The sequence below is a fragment of the Myxocyprinus asiaticus genome, chromosome 15 (assembly GCF_019703515.2).
Source record: "Myxocyprinus asiaticus isolate MX2 ecotype Aquarium Trade chromosome 15, UBuf_Myxa_2, whole genome shotgun sequence".
NCBI classification, from domain to species: Eukaryota; Metazoa; Chordata; class Actinopteri; order Cypriniformes; family Catostomidae; genus Myxocyprinus; species Myxocyprinus asiaticus.
The window spans coordinates 8,148,591-8,165,752 of NC_059358.1; the positions used below are offsets into that span (position 1 = coordinate 8,148,591).

The 17,162-nt window shown below is 38.3% G+C and overlaps 2 protein-coding genes across 2 annotated transcripts in view; one reads left to right on the forward strand and one right to left on the reverse strand.

Annotated features, from left to right (window-relative positions):
- LOC127453085 (zinc finger protein ZFPM2-like) overlaps positions 1-14,123 on the forward strand; it is a 220,931-nt gene extending 206,808 nt beyond the window's left edge. Inside the window, exons 6-8 of the mRNA XM_051719147.1 lie at positions 7,508-7,714; positions 8,977-9,201; positions 10,606-14,123. Coding sequence (XP_051575107.1) covers positions 7,508-7,714; positions 8,977-9,201; positions 10,606-13,079 — 2,906 coding nt within the window. The 3' untranslated portion in view covers positions 13,080-14,123. The remainder of the gene's footprint in view (positions 1-7,507; positions 7,715-8,976; positions 9,202-10,605) is intronic.
- Positions 14,124-15,741: 1,618 nt separating this feature from the next.
- si:dkey-122a22.2 (uncharacterized) overlaps positions 15,742-17,162 on the reverse strand; it is a 31,578-nt gene continuing 30,157 nt past the window's right edge. The window contains exons 9-11 of the mRNA XM_051719392.1: positions 16,974-17,056; positions 16,070-16,166; positions 15,742-15,976 (exon numbers count right to left, since the gene is read on the reverse strand). Of these exons, the coding sequence (XP_051575352.1) occupies positions 15,809-15,976; positions 16,070-16,166; positions 16,974-17,056 (348 nt within the window). The 3' untranslated portion in view covers positions 15,742-15,808. The remainder of the gene's footprint in view (positions 15,977-16,069; positions 16,167-16,973; positions 17,057-17,162) is intronic.

A 17,162-nucleotide genomic window follows, 5' to 3' on the forward strand; every position in this document is an offset into this window, starting at 1 on the left:
TTAAGCCCGATGTGGCCCCTTTACCAAAATAGTTGCCCACCCCTGAATAAGAGTGTAGTATTCTTAGTTCTGTTTAACAGTTCTTTTTATTTATCATGTGTTAAACATCCATTAAGAATTCCTCTGTTTTGCTAGTTATAGTGTTCTACATGTATTTATTAGCCTGTACCTCATAATAAAAGACTAGAAAGTCATACTAGTTTTACATGTTCATCTTGTACAGATGTAACTGGAATGAGCAGCTTCTGTACAATACTTCAGTCATTTAATGTATTTGCGCTGGTAAAAAAAAAAAAAAAAAAGGATCTGCATGTAGTGAATTAAATATTATATATGGAAAGTAAAGCTGCTTGATCAGTCTGGAAAGATGACATTTACACAAATACACCGTTATTGACAAAAATGTAAAGGGTGCATTTGCTTTTCTTTGCCCCAAATTATTTTTTGGCTGCTGGGTTTGTGCTCTATGCTGCTGCAACAGCTTCTACCACAGCCATTTGTCTAGACAGATGGGAGAAGCAAACACGGATATGTTTAACTATGCATTTTACTGCAAACTATTAAAGTCTTTCAGTGTTTACACATACAAACATTTGAGTAGCTGTCCTTAGGCCAGTTCATTACCAAACCCCTTCTGTCAGCTTTTCCCACAAAAGAGAAAAAGAGAGAAGTAGAAAGGGGGTTGTTTTGTGGTTTTACAATGTGGTGATTTTTCAATGATCTTTTAAAGTGATCATTAAAAGTACTCAAAGCCAAGAAACGCCAAAATGCCCAATGTTAGCCGCTTTAGAAAGCTCAGGGCTTGAAGGGACGCCGTGGCAAGGCTCATCCTGGTATGTTTGATTAGAAAGGCAGTAGACTTACACATGTAATTGCATGACGCTGTAATTCCTTTATGTGAACATCTTTAAGTAAGTGTTTAAAAGCATCATTAGTGCAAATAAAGGGGGAGTTTGGGCCATGCGGATAAGCCTGTATGTGCTAGTGGTTTTTATACTGCAAGATTGCATGAAAAGAACCCTTTTTACAAGTTATCTGGACTATGTACAGGATACGGGGTTTTGATTGTTTTAATGAAGCAGCTGGTGTATTGTGTATCCTTAATTCCTCCATTGTTTTTGGAATATGTCAGTTCTTTATTCTTTTATCTGGTGCACTGCAGGAGGAAGCACACAATAGCCTTCATTGCGACTCTATTGGCCGCAGCACAAAGGCCTTATGCAGCCGACAGCTCGCAGGCGAAACCCAGCAATGCACTGGCTACACTTTGTGCGTGCACTCTCACGCCACAGCTGTGAACTCATAATGGCACACACAGGAAGCCTCCATCTGACCGAAGCGTGGACATTTTGACCCTGCAAACACCTTGTTTTGAGGGGTGAATCGTTTGGAAATGTTTCTTAACCAATGTAAAGGGCTTCCTAACATACAGTTCGGCGTAAAAGCTGATTTGACTACACATGCCTGGAAAGGTTTAGTGAAAACTGTATCAAAAACCAGTCATTTTGGAATAGTATGCTACCATACTACTCCTACTATTGCTGCAGTATATAGTGTATATACTGTTCATAGTATGCATAGAATACCCAGATGATCAAATACAAAATGTGCAGTATATACAAAATGTTGAGGAATCAGACTACTCTGGTTGTGCTGTATGTTTCACACTGTAGATTAAATATAACTGTCTTATAAGAGTCATTCCTGCAGGAATCAAACTACAAAAGTCGTGCTTTGAGATTTGCGCTGTAGATTCATAAAAGGGGCAGCCCTGCTGCTGAATTGTCATAGTATTTAAGAATGCCGTTCCGTCTTCATCAATGCAAAAATGCAAGTTCAGGAACCATTTAAAAATGTAACCAGTTCCGAATAAGAAGCGGTTTTCAGTTTCCAAACCTAGGTGTAAACCATTAAAGCCTCATATGGCAGCAACACTAATATCCGTCTAATTGGAATTACACCTTATTGCTGGATGTTTTTTAAGTGATGTTTTGAGGTGTTAAAACAGCCCAGTGAAGCTGCAGCTCACTGGCCATCCTGCAACACAGCAAAAGTTTTGGTCCCCTGCATACTTCAGTACAGTACATCACAGTTCTGCCTCCATTTCTTGTGTAAGTAATGAGTTCTTCATGAAACTTGCAACAGTACCCTGAGTGAGCAGGGGTGGCCTGCACCCTCCTGCTGTTGCGGCCTGCACCCTCCTGCTGTTGCAGGTGACAGTTGTGATCTCCACTGGCAGTTTTGTTATTTTAATTATGAGATAAGGAATGAGAGAGCTCTCCAGGCAGTGTGTGGTGTGTGACAGGATCTCGCTGATGAAGAGGGCCCATCTGAGGAGTGTGTCTCCTCACAAAGATTTGCACAATGATAAGGGTCACTTTCAGGCAGCAGTCGCATATTTCTAACACACACGGAAGCTCGCACAGTTAGTGCGTTTATTAGCAAGCTATTTTTCTTATTTACTTTATATCTGATCTGATTTTATCACATCAAATCTATAAAGCCCTTAACACCATATTTAAAGTGAATGAGTAGTTTCATATGGTGAGATTTCAAAGATTATTCTTTGATATCACTGTTAAAGGAATAGTTCTCGCAAAAAGAAAAATTATCCCAACATTTGCTCATTCTAATGTTGTTCCAAACTTGTATGACTTTTTTTTCTTCTGTGGAAGCAGCCTGATCTCATTCATAACATAGCTATTTGTATGTTAATATTTGTAACATTTAAAAAGTACGTTTGGATAGACACTAAAACGTACAATATGGACATTAGAAAGCATCTAAAACGTAAACATTTTTACATATTTACAGGTTTAGAAATGTAAAATATTGACGAATCCATTACAAATACACTGGTGGCCAAATGTTTGGAGTAATGTACAGATTTTGCTCTAATGGAAAGAAATTGGTACTTTTATTCACCAAAATGGCATTCAACTGATCACAATGTATAGTAAAGAGAAGACTCAGGGCTGCAGGCCTTATGGGAAGAATTGCAAAGAAAAAGCCACTTTTGAAACAGAAAATCAAAAAGAAAAGGTTAGAGTGGGCAAAGAAACACAGACATTGGACAACAGATAATTGGAAAAGAGTGTTATGGATCTTAAACTCATTGAGCTTTTGTGGGATCAGCTAGACTGTAAGGTGCGTGAGAAGTGCCCGACAAGACAGACACATCTATGGCAAGTGCTACAGGAAGTGTGGGGTGAAATGTCACCTGAGTATCTGGACAAACTGACAGCTAGAATGCCAAGGATCTGCAAAGCTGTCATTGCTGCATGTGGAGGATTTTTTGATGAGAAGTAGTTTTTTTTTATTATTTATTTATTTTTAATTGTAATAGTAATTTTTCACATTATTAATGTCCTGACTGTTGTACATGAAACTGGTGTTGAGCGGGTAGAATTCAATGAAGCTGTCAGCTGAGGACATGTGAGGTGTCTATTTCTCAAACTAGAGACTCTGATGTACTTATCCTCTTGTTTAGTTGTACATCTGGCCTTCCACATCTCTTTCTGTCCTTGAAGACTGTAGTGTACACCTTTGTATGAAATCTTCAGTTTTTTGGCAATTTCAAGCATTGTATAGCCTTCATTCCTCAAAACAATGATTGGCTGATGAGTTTCTAGAGAAAGCTGTTTCTTTTTTGCCATTTTTGACCTAATATTGACCTTAAGACATGCCAGTCTATTGCACACTGTGGTAACAAAAACAAAGACGTTAAGCTTCATTTAATGAACGAAATAGCTTTCAGCAGTGTTTGATATAATGGCAAGTGATTTTCTAATACCAAATGATCAATTTAGCATGATTACTCAAGGATAAGGTGTTGGAGTGATGGCTGCTGGAAATGGGGCCTGTCTAGATTTGATCAAAAATTACTTTTTTTTTTCAAATAGTGATGGTGCTGTTTTTTACATCAGTAATGTCCTGACTATACTTTGTGATCAGATGAATGCCACTATGGTGAATTAAAGTATTTCCTTCCTGAACAGCAAAATCTGTACATTGTTCCAAACTTTTGGCCGCCAGTGTATATTTGAATACACGAATCGATTATAAATATATTTGTACATTTTTATTGTTTTATAGATATTTTAGATCCCTTATCCCTACCCCAACCTCTAAACATAACCACATTTCAACAATATAAAACTTTTAACAAGTAGATACATGTACAGTGACAACATTTTTTGATACTATATATTCATTTATATATATTTACAGCCGCTAATCCCACACCTACTCCTGAACCTAACCATAACAATTTATTAAGCATATAAAACATGTAACAAGCAGATAAATGTAATCACAAAATTGTATTCAGAAAAATTGCAAAATTCAGTACAAAAGTAGTCCAAAGGGTAATGCGCTGCATCTGATGTGCTCCCTGATGGCATATAACAGCGCTGTAATATCTCATTCAAACATATACATCGCAGAATACAGCATGTCGCAAATGGTCACGAGGTACATGAGAACCAATGAGCATTCAGCATCACTGCCGTAAAACCGCTGGTTATGTTTTTTGATGCGACAATTTTTTCATTTTGAAAACCAAACCAACCAACGTAGGTTGACAGTTACAGCGGGCACGCAGGTGCTATGGCGAATGGAGATGGACATTGTTTAATAAAAGGCATGAATTTGGGTCTGTTCTTCACAGAAAGCAGTCTGAAGATTTGGATTATAGCTAACAAATTTATGGATGAATTTTATTATTATTTTATGGTGCTTTTTGTGGTTTATTTTCTATTCTGAAAACTCCTTTTGTGTTTCATTGCAAACAAAAATACAATTAAATGCTTATTAAATGATTAAACAATTACAGAGTTTTTACTGATTTTAACATTTTAAAGTTTAGTCTTGGTTAAAGTGCTATAATCCTTTAAAAATGTTGAATAGGGCAGCAGAAATCACACAGACCTGAATGAAACCTTTGAAATGTTATAATATGGGGCCTGGGTAGCTCAGTGAGTAAAGACGCTGACTACCACCCATGGAGTCGCGAGTTTGAATCCAGGGTGTGCTGAGTGACTCCAGCCAGGTCTCCTAAGCAACCAAACTGGCCTAGTTGCTAGGGAGGGTAGAGTCACATGGGGTAACCTCCTCGTGGTCGCTATAATGTGTGGTTTTCACTCTCGTGTGGCGGAGAATAGCGTGAAGCCTCTATGTCTCCGCAGTAACGCGCTCAACAAGTCACGTGATAAGATGCGCGGATTGACGGTCTCAGACGCGGAGGCAACTGAGATTTGTCCTCCACCACCCGGATTGAGGCGAGTCACTACACCACCACGAGGACTATGAGCGCATTGGGAATTGGGCATTCCAAATTGGGGAGAAAAGAAAAATGTCATAATATAATGTTAACTGCATTAAATAAATGTGATGGCATTTAACTAATCTCATTGATTATAAATTAAATGTAATTAACTGATTAATCCTATGAATTATTCTATATTAATCAATTCAAACAGTGCACATAAACATTTGTACATTTCTATAGGTGTTAATGCGTAAAATGATGACGTTTAGATGCAGTCAAGACGTCAGTATTGTACGCTTCATTGTCTATGCAAACGTAAGAGAATGTACGTTTTCTTGAACCAAACTTTATGTAGGAATACATACGAATTCTCATGAGATTACGTTGGTGGAAGACAAAATGAGAAGTTTTGAAGACTGTGATTTCCGTGCATTTACAATGAATGGGAACTGGAAAAGCGTCACAAAAGTGGCATATGAAAGTGGACTATATGACTCAAGTGGTTTATTCCAAGTCTTTACTCCAAGTCATACTTAGAAACAGACTGAAATTTTAGTAGTAATTCACTGAAATCTTGACATCTATCCAAGCCTTCCTTGGCTAGTTTATTAGAGTTCTTGAGAGAAATAACGATCAGACTGGTATTGTGAACCAGATCAACCGTTTCATCTGTTCAGATATCAGACATTGAGCTAGGGCAGATGAGAATACTTTTTTATCATATTTGTTCTGGGGATACCAATTTTAAACAAATTAAAGGAATGCTTCACACAAAAAAAAAAAAAAAAAAAATGTATTCTGTCACATATGACGTTATGTAATTTTTCTGTGAAAATCTTGAAAAAAATTGTTTAACCTAAAATGTGCTTCATGTGGTAACATCTACATTAACTGGTTTGATTCAAATTAAAAAATATATATATATTTAACATCACTGAATCAACCTGAATACATTAGATTACACCAACAAAACTATTATGATATATTTGGGCCCTTTTAAAAGTTTTAAAGTGAGACACTATCAACTGCCATTATATTGAAAAGACAGCCCGTGATATTCAGTGAAACATTTTCTTTTGTGTTCCGCATAAGACAGAAAGTTTAGATTTTGTACGTCATGAGTAAATGAATTTCTGCAGAATTTTCATTTTGGGTAAATTATCCCTTTAGCATTCCCTTTTGTCTCTCTTCCTACCTCTCATCAACACCCTTTCCTTCCTGGAAAACAGCTGGTCTGGAATTACAGCTCATCTTGTTCTCTGAAGCACCATCAGTGTGTTTGCACATCTCTAACAGAGAGCTAACAGAGAGCTTTAATTAATTGTCCAGCTTCTCTTCTGAAACAATGTCCCAATTCTGCCACTTAGCACCGGCATATCATCGTTTGTTGTTATCTCGGAAGCCAGATTTTTGGTAAATAGTCATATTAAAAACTTTAATCTCTTGAATGGGAAATTAAGTGCGGTTGAAATCCTGCCGTGCACGAAGATAAATGCTATCTGAGCATAAACCCTGCCTCTGACTTCCCTCCCTCCTTTTTTTCACCACTGTCTTTTCTGTTTTCCAAAATGAGTTTATTGAAAATTCCTATGTGAACAGTTTGATCTAAATTCCAACTTTTAGATGTACAGTAGACCTTATAGCTATAGAGTCCATTTAAGAGCAACACAATTTACTGTATTAAATACAAATTAATAATTAATGCTCTTAACTCATATTTATTAATAAACACTTTGCACTGTTATGTTTTCTGAAGTTAAACCAACGGTCATCAAAAATGATCAAATGGATTGTTTCAACTTCGCAGTCATATTCAGAGCCAAGGGTATACTTTGAAATGCTCAGCGCTCGAGCGTGCCTGAGACAGAATAGCATGCAGAAACAAAGTATAACCTAAGCCATACAAACATAAAACAGATTATCATTGCCATGAACTGAATATGCCCAACAATATGCACAATTATAATACTGACATAGGCTGAATAGGAAAATTATCAATTTTCTAACAAAGAACTTAAGTGTAAATAATGTAGGGTTTGATTGGACACACAGCCTTTGACATAAAAAACCAAAAGATATGGGAAGCGTTTTACCCCACAACTATGCACTTTATGATTTGCATTAAGCATTGTTTTTTTCCCTGCTGTTCACTACCCTATCAGAACATAACTGCAATACATTTTGACAAAAAAAGGCTAAATGCTGAAGTAATATGTTTTTGTTTTTTCTCTCGCACAGGTGGCCAACTGTGGTGTACCACCACCAAGAACATAATGGAAGGCGAGGAGCTGGTGCCGTTTGCAGTGGACTTTGACTCTCGATTGCAGGCAGTCAATCACATGTCTCTCGGTGAGGGCATGTATCCAGCAAGGCTTCTGGACACCATCCAACTTCTGCCCCAGCAAGCTGCAATGGCCTCCATATTACCCACAGCTATAGTCAACAGTAAGCCCCATTTGCACTTAAACACAATACTTGTCCAAAGGTAACAAAGACATGTATGCAGCATATCAAGACTAATAACTGTCAACATACTTTCACAATGTAGCCGTACAGTCCAGTTTTAGGAATGAGTAGAGTCACTGGCGCACTGCTAAACTTTCCAGTTTAGCAGTGTGCCAGCATCTCTACTCATTCCTATGAACTTGAACTTGTAGCTGTGCACCTGCGTTTTTCTAGATGTGCGTATACAACTATATCCAGTCTTCCCATAAAACTTGGCTGCAACGTTGCTGCATATGGGCTCTCACCTGTTCCTGCGGCTCTACTGTCGAGCACTCCAACCAATAGTCTGAGCCAGTTCAGAAATATTGCACATACACCTACGATACCAAAAACAGAATATACAGTACATGTTACAAAGAGATTAATCTCTGCTGGAGGGATACGATGAGCTGCCCTTTAGATTAGAGGTACAGTAAACATGCCTGGACTCTGACCAGCCTTGTAATTGCAAAATTCAAGCCATTTGCAAATACTTTGTTGACTTGATAAGTGCGGTCTAGAGTTCAGCTTGACAGAGGATGCTGCTAGCAGATGGTGCAATGTTTTCATTTGCCCTTGAGGAAAGGGCATAAACCAACTGGAATCATCTCTGTTGCCATGCAACATCAGAACAATCACCAGAATTCGTATTTAAAGTGATAGTTTACACAAAAATGAAAATGTTGACATCATTTTTAATCCTCAAGGTGTTACAAGCCTGTATGACCTTCTTTCCACCGTTGAACACAAAATGAGATGTTAGGTGCAATGTTAGACTCAGTTTCCATTCACTTTCATTGCATCTTTTTTTTTTTTTTTTTTTTTTACAATGTAAGTGAATGGTGACCGAGGCCAACATTCTGCCTAACAACTACAGTTCAATTCAAATCATTGCTTAAAGAACTAGAGTGATGTCGTGAAATTGCCTTGCAGCAGTGTTTACATTCTTTAGGAAGTCAACCTACAAATGGCATGAATAAAAATAAAATAAAACGAGGGGTATGAGTACAGCCTGATTAATAGTTAATAATGTCTTTAGGTTCTAGGTAGTCTTTTTTATTTTATGTTTTATGGTATTTCTTGGGTACATTTTTTTGGTTTAATAATTTGGCACCAAAAATCAAATTAAATATGGCTTCTAACCTCACTAAGGTCTTCTCTGCTTATTAAAATTGGATAGGAGAATGTATTTAAACATCCACTTGCTTGTCTTTGTCTTTCAGAGGACATCTTCCCCTGTAAAGCATGTGGGATATGGTACAGAAGTGAGAGAAACCTTCAGGCCCACCTGATGTATTACTGCAGTGGGCGGCAGAGGGAACCCGATAAGGTCCATGAAGAGACTGAAGCCAGTGCTTACCAAACTCCCAGTATCTGCCCTTTCCCACAATGCAACAAGAGCTTTAGCAACCCTCGTGCTCTGGAAATGCACCTGAGTTCACACAGCAGTGAGTATAGACTATGCTGGTATCATAAATTTTGACAGTAAAAGAAAAAGTAAAATGCTAAAACTCTCAAACAACGTACATTAAGCATTTAATTGAAATAATTCACTATTTAAAAGGAATAGTTCACCCCAAAATGAAAATTGTCATCATTTACTCACCCTCGTGTCCTTCTAAACCCATATGACTTTCTTCTGTGTAACACTTAAAGAGAATACATTTAATGAAAATGGATAAGGACCAGGGGCTGTCAAGCTCCAGAAATGACAAACAAAAACAAAGTTTACCACAAGACTCGCACCTTGTCCTAACCAGACGTGACGAGACACAATAAGATTCCAGCGACACGCAATCTGTCTGTCCATACCAGATATTAATGCACTAAAATTGGGATAAATGTCAATAAAATATAGAAAACAGAGCAACACAGGCAGAACAGAATGTTTATTGAACGCAACTCATTTTCTCACTGAAGCTCCATATGTGCATACGCTTTCTATGGCAAACCACGAGAAAATAAATACACAATCACACACATTCACAGTGCAAAAGTTACTTCATGAATCACATCCTTATTCAGTCTGTTATGATTGTTTATGTTCAAGCGGTACTCCTGTTGTTATTTCGGCGATCTCCACATGACAGGGAAGCGGAGAGAAAGTCAGAATGAGCCGGTTTGTCTCCTTACTGCCATTCTGAGCCCGTCTGTGTGTGTGTGTGTGTGACAGAGCTCCGGCTGAAGAGAGCGAGACACAACATTCGGTAGGTGTGTGACACCCTGGGCCAAAATCAAGTTGTTCTGAACCCATTTGTTGACTGCGCTGGCCGTTGTGACATTGAAGAAATAGAAACCATTTCAAAAATAGAAAGCCCTGTCATATGTCGCGAGTGGTTACGACAAAAACTCTGTATCGTGGCGTCACATCACATCTGGTTAGGACACTATCAATCAAATGATAGCTTTGTGTGAGGAACAGAAATTTAATTTGTTACTGAAATCCTGCCTTGAGAATCTTGCTTGACAGCCATGGTCACCATTGTATGGAAAAGAGCAGCTTATACATTTTGCTATTCATAACTGCTATTGTGTTCTACAGAAGAAATAAAGTCATATAGAATGAGGGTGATTAAGTGATGACAAAAGATTTGTTTTTTAGTGAACTGAACTTTGAATGTGATGATTTAGGTCACATGTCACCAGGTGTACCATTGTGTTCTTGAAATGTACACATCTAGTAATCCGAAAAATCAGATCCCAGTTTACTGTGTATTGTGTTAATGCAGCATCAGTGGAAAAGAAATACACACACAGATACACACGCAGCTAGACACAACACAATTCTGCAATGATTGTTGTTAACATTAGAAGTGCACGATTAACAAAACTGCCTTTTATCTTTCTCACAGCTGTAAAAATGGAGGAATCTCTTCCCCCTGGCACCAGCTTAAAATGCACAATCTGTAACTTCACAGCAGATTCGCTTCTTACATTCCAGCACCACATCCTCTCACACCTGTCACAGGCAGCCTTCAGATGCAATCACTGCCACATCAGCTTCCAGAACCACAGGGAGCTGCTGCAGCATCAAGACTTACACAGCCACTCTGGGAAAATTCTCAAGGAGAGCGACAGTGAGAACTCCCCAAAAGCAGGAGAGGAAGCTCTGCAGGCGGCACGAGCGGAACTATCAGCCAGAAAGGATGTGGTCATGCAAAGTCCCAAGAGCACGCCCAACAAGGCCAACAGTCCTGATGGAGAGCTTGAACGACCCGAGAAAAAACCTGCTCTTGGACTGCAGAAGGGGGAAATTCACCCAGGCAGCAAGGCTAGTTTCTCATACACAAGAATCAAATCAGAACCCTCGAGTCCACGTCTAGCCTCCTCTCCTGTCCAGCACAATATGGGCCCATCCTTTCCCATGGGTCCATTCTTATCGCAGTTTGCATTCTCTCAGGATATTTCGGTGGTACCGCAAGCATCCGAGATCTTAGCAAAAATGTCAGAGCTGGTGCATCGTAGGCTACGCCATGGAGGAAACAGCTACCCACCTGTTATCTACAGTCCTCTAATGCCCAAAGGGGCGACTTGTTTTGAATGCAACATCACCTTCAATAATCTTGATAACTACTTGGTTCACAAGAAGCACTATTGTACCAGTCGCTGGCAGCATATGGCAAAGTCCCCAGATTTCTCGAGTGTCCCAGACAAGGTTTCTGATGCCATAAGTCCCAACAGTGGCCATAGTTCAGTCGGAATGCTCCCAGGATGCCTCCCATCTGAGACCGACAGTCATCTTGTGACAACAGCATGCTTGAATTCGTCTGTTTTGGATATTATGAACGCAGGTGGGAAAGTGCCGGAGAAAGACCTTACTGGGCAGGTAAAAAAGGTTACTACACCAACAGGTGTTGAAGAAAGACTCGGAGGAAAACAGCCCGAGGTGAAGAGTCCAAGCACGGCTTTGGTGGAGTGTGAAAACGACCCGAACAAGACTACCTGTGAGGCATGCAATATCACCTTTAGTCGGCACGAAACGTACATGGTGCACAAGCAGTACTACTGCGCCACTCGCCATGACCCACCCATGAAACGTATGTCTGCTAAGGTACCTGCCATGCAGCGGACGATGAGAACACGCAAGCGGAGGAAGATGTACGAAATGTGTCTTCCTGACCAAGATCAAAGGCAGGCCATAGGTCCACAACCCGGATTCTTGGGTATGCCTACTCTAGGAAACCCTTGTACGTCCCAGGAGACTGTGGAAAGTCTAGCCGACCGCTTCCATCCTCGATGTGACATCTTTTCAGGCCTTGTCCCTAAACATTTAGATGTTTCCCTTGCTGTCTCTAAACCCATCCTTGCCCCCAAAAGTAATACCATTGCAGACCCACAAGAACTAGATGCACCAATAGACCTCAGCAAAAAGTGCTCACCTCACCAGGACAAGTCGTGCAACTCCCCCAAAAGACTCTTGGACTATCATGAATGTACCGTGTGCAAGATAAGTTTTAACAAAGTGGAGAACTACCTAGCCCACAAACAGAACTTTTGCCCCATCTCAACTGCTCAGCACAGTGAGATTGGCACTCTGGAGCAGCCGATGTTCCCGACCATGAAGAGTGAAGGCAATAATTCTGATGACATCTTTGACAAGAGTTCTGTGAAATGTGAGAAAAATGGTGGCAACAAGCTGATACAAAATGGAGGACTGTTTCCACCACACCTTGGTCTGGCGGTGCCAGATCTGAAAGCTTTCAATGAATCACAGCTCATGACCTCAAAAGATGAGAACAAGAACATGTTTTTGCCACACTGTCTCTATCCAGGAGCAATAAAGAAGGTTAAAGGTACCGAGCAAATATCACCATATTTCGGGATCAAGAGCAGTGACTACATGTCAGGGAGTCTCGTTATGCAGGGCGACACAGCCGAGCAGGAGCAAAGCAGTAATGGCGCAGGTGAGCCAGGCACAGAACAACCTGCAACTAATGGCTGTCCCCATCCTGGCAAGGAGCCACTGCCCCTGCTACCCAAAAACAGGGGCATGGTGATCGTTAATGGCGGACTTAATGAGGAGTGCCAGACAACAGCGACGCCCCAGCAAGAGAATCAACCTCACAACACCACATCACCAGATGAGCAAAATTCCCCAACATGGGGCACAGAGAACCCTCCTGACCCTAATGAGAATGTATCGCCTACTTCTAAATCACCCATGGAAGAATCAGCACCTGTCAGCAAAGGCATAAACGGGTCGGCGCAGCCTGCAGGCACTGGCAAGTACTGCCGCCTTTGTGACATCCAGTTCAATAACTTGTCAAACTTTATCACGCACAAGAAGTTTTACTGCTCGTCACATGCCGCAGAGCATGTGAAATGAAATGACGTTCGTCTCCTCTCGTTCCTTCCCTCTCTTTTTTGGGGTAAACGGTCGTGTCTGAAATAGTGCATCATGCAGTTTTATATGCTGCTTGTGGACAATCAAGAGAAGCTACTTTTTTCTTTATTTGACTAAGACTTAATGCAAAATGATGAAGAAAAAAAATTCAAGTGTAATATTGGTGCCATTTTCACATTTTATTTATTTTACAATCAGTATTAATAGGAGTAGTGCTCTTAATTTAAATTCAAAGAAAGTTTATATCAGAGTTGTTTGTAATGTTAATGTATAGTCATTCTTGTGTAGCAGACATATTGTTTACATTGTTCGTTAGGTTCAAGGAGACAATAGGCACAAAACTGAAATGCGTTTTAGACCCAACATTAGCTACTAGAGCACTTGTGTATTCTTATTTGCTGGTACAGTTTTTTTTGTATATGCCAAAATGTCACTTGCAGTTTGATACTCCTGACTTCAGCCTTAAAACTGTTCGAAGGGATAACCAGGCACAACACTGCAGCTCATATTTTGGCATATACACATGGCTTTGCATACAGTATATATGTTGCTGTTTGTCTCAGTGTCTTTTCTTCGACTCAGAATTGGGTGTTTAAATGAGGATGGCAGCATTCTTGTATAGTACTTGTGTTTATGTTTGCTGATACACCTTGTTCTCCCTTTTTAAAAATTTGCTCAGCGCAATACTTTATATAAAAAATAAAAAAAAATATGGAAAAAAGGTAGGTAGGAAAGCAGTATTATAAAAGGGGGAAGACAGCAGCTTTTTCTTACCCATAGGATGAAAAAACTGTACAAAAGGCAGGTTTATTGGTGGTGATTATTAATGAGTGGGATGGGACGAGGGAATACTGAAAAAAAAAAAAAAAATTTAAAAAAAATCATTCCAATGTCCTTATGTAAGAAAACTATTTCTTAAAAATGTTGTTGCTATGCATGTATATGGATGGAATAAAATTCCGGATCTGTTGGAAATTTTTATTTTGATGTTGTGTCAATTAAACTTCAATCCTCAGGATAAATAAATGATTGTTATTGTCTTCTTTCTCGGTGAATCACAAATTCAGGTCGTATTTCACCCCATAAATCAGAAAAAAAAAATAAAATAATAATATATATATATATTATACATACAGTACTGTGCAAAAGTCTTAGGCACATAAGATGCTTCACAAAAACATTTGTCTTAAGTTGGTTATTTATATTTTCAGCTTTAGTGTGTCAATAGGTAATATACATTTTAGACTCCCAAACATATCTTTTGCAAATAGAATAGAAGAACAGGGAGCCCTGCAACAGATGGCATGGTCCCAAAGAGCCCCCCACTGAATAATGAGTCAGTCTGGGATTACAAGAAGAGACAGAAGCAATTGAGACAGCCGAAATAGATAAAAGAACTGTGGCGAATTCTTCAAGAAGCTTGGAACATCCTATCTGCCAACAACCAAGAAAAACTGTGTCCAGGTGTACCTAGGAGAATTGGTGCTGTTTTGAAGGCAAAGGTGGACACGCTAAATATTGATTTAGCTTTTTTATGTTTACTCGGCTTTGTATGACGGTAACTGATAAATGAAAACTATTTATAGCATTATTTTTAAAGACATTCTCGCTATGCAACATTTTTCCCAAGTGCCTAAAACTTTTGCACAGTACTGTATATATACACAGTTGAAGTCAGAAGTTTACATACACTTTGCTTGTTGAAGTCATTAAAACTCATTTTTTTACCAATCCACAGATTTCATGTTAGCAAACTATAGTTTTGGCAAGTCGTTTAGGACATCTACTTTGTGCATGACACAAGTAATTTGTCCAACAATTGTTTACAGACAGATTGTTTCACTTTTAATTGACAATTAAATCACTGAGATAAAAAGAATGTCCCCATTATGATGGTTGATGTGAACATTAACTGAAGCTCCTGACCCTTTTCTGCTGATTTGATCGCAGTGCTTTGGAGCGTGGCATGATTGTTGGTGCCAGATGGGCTGGTCTGAGTATTGAGTAATGCTATTCTGAGATGCGAGTTGGCGCTTTTTTTGGTGGCACGAGGGGGACCTACACAATATTAGGCAGCTGGTTTTAATGTTGTGGCTGATCAGTAATATATATATATATATATATATATATATATATATATATATATATAAGAACATAAAGCCTATTTTAGGACCTATTTTTTCCAGCTTATTTTTGTTAATTTAATTACAACCAATACAACATAATTACTTCATAATTTAAATAATACAACATTACTTTACACATTACAGTAAAGACAATTTAGGATGAAATAGGCTTAATTGTCATGAAAATAATGTTAATTCACAAAAAGTTAATGATCTTAAAAATAAGTTTCATTTTCATTCTAAAATTTTTATTTTTATTTTCTTTATATTTTTTTTCATTCTTTTGGTTTTTGGGGTGACATATAACCTAGACATGCTTTTGAAAGATAATTGTAAAATTGTAAAAAAAATAAGACCTTCTGACGTACAAAGCATACAACTGACTCTGATGCATTGAGATGGTTCGTTTTCACTCGTTAACCAAAATGTACTGTGTACACCACAAACAAACTATTTCTCTGTTTCCTCAGTAATCAGGGACATATTACTGGCTTCTTGCATCAAAGAACATACATTACAGCTGTAAAAACATAACTTTTATTGAATTCATTTGTCCTGCGGTTAGGTCACATTTCTTGAAGCACCTTACTGTCTCTGTTGGTTGGACTGCTTTTGTGACACAAGCTTGAGCAGATGTTTTATAAATGACGATGGATTTTTATAGATCATGTGACGATCCGCCCCACGAATTTTAATGTGATTGGCACGGGGATAAGACTGCTCCAAAACATTACTCTGAAGTTCAGCAATTACCTGATGATAAGAGAAGTTAATTAGATGTTCAGAAAAATATTTCACTGAAACATTAAAACTAAGTTTAGAAGTAAGAATGTGAAAGCCACTCACTTGGTTGAGATCAGCTGGAAGTTGTTCATCATACAATTCTCCAGTGATCACATGCACTGATGTCTTGCTAGAGAGAGGCTTATATCTCGAGATCTCCCTGAAAAGTCAAGGACATTCAAACAGAGACACAGTTCAGTCAAACTTCTGACACCATAAACCCCTGCATATGATGTACAGTTGCCATAAAAAGTATTTGGGCACTTAAGGCATAGTACAACAAGATGTCTGAATATCATTGCATTAGATAACAAAATATCAAAGCAAGTCTGCAAACGAATGATGCAAGACATTTTAATCAGTACCAACTTTGACATTGTTGTCAAGGCCATTTTTAGTGGATGTATAAAGTCAGTTCCTCTTAAGTTCACACAGGTGCTCTAGCAGGTGCAGTTCATTACATTAGTACATGTTCCACTAACGTTTGACAACCAGAACAATATCTATTGTTTTATCATTTCAAATCTAAAAAAAACAAAAATCTTTTAATTAAATGTTTTGTTTGCAAAGTGTTTAGTGCTAACTTTCTCTCATACAAATGCCACTTGCTTTGATATTTTGCTAATGAAATTACATTCATACATTTTTAAATGTCTTAAATAAAAATGATTTATATAGCACCTTTTAAAACAAATGTGCTCACGAAGTGCTTTACAGAAGACACATTTATACTGTATCACACTATATACTGTATATATACATTATATACATAAAGGTTCACATACATACATATTGAAGGAGATCCCAAGAAAAGAAAATAAGGCAGAGTAAGAAAAAAGAATAGAATACATAGAAACACAGATAAGAAATAAGATAATAAATAAAAAAAGAATAAAAGTGTCTAAATGCATTTTGATAAACATAGCCACTTATCAAAGTTTCATTATCACTAAAAATAATGTTTTACCTGACTTGAGATGCGCTCTCGTTAAGAAAGAAATGTTCGTCGACTGCAGCACTCTGGTGAGCAGGATTACATAACAGATATTTCTGAAAGAAGAGAAATTCGGAACAGATATTTATTTCTAATAACATTCACATTGCAAGACAACAAGTTAGCCTGTCTTGTTGTACAGTAAAAATACGTAAAACAAGA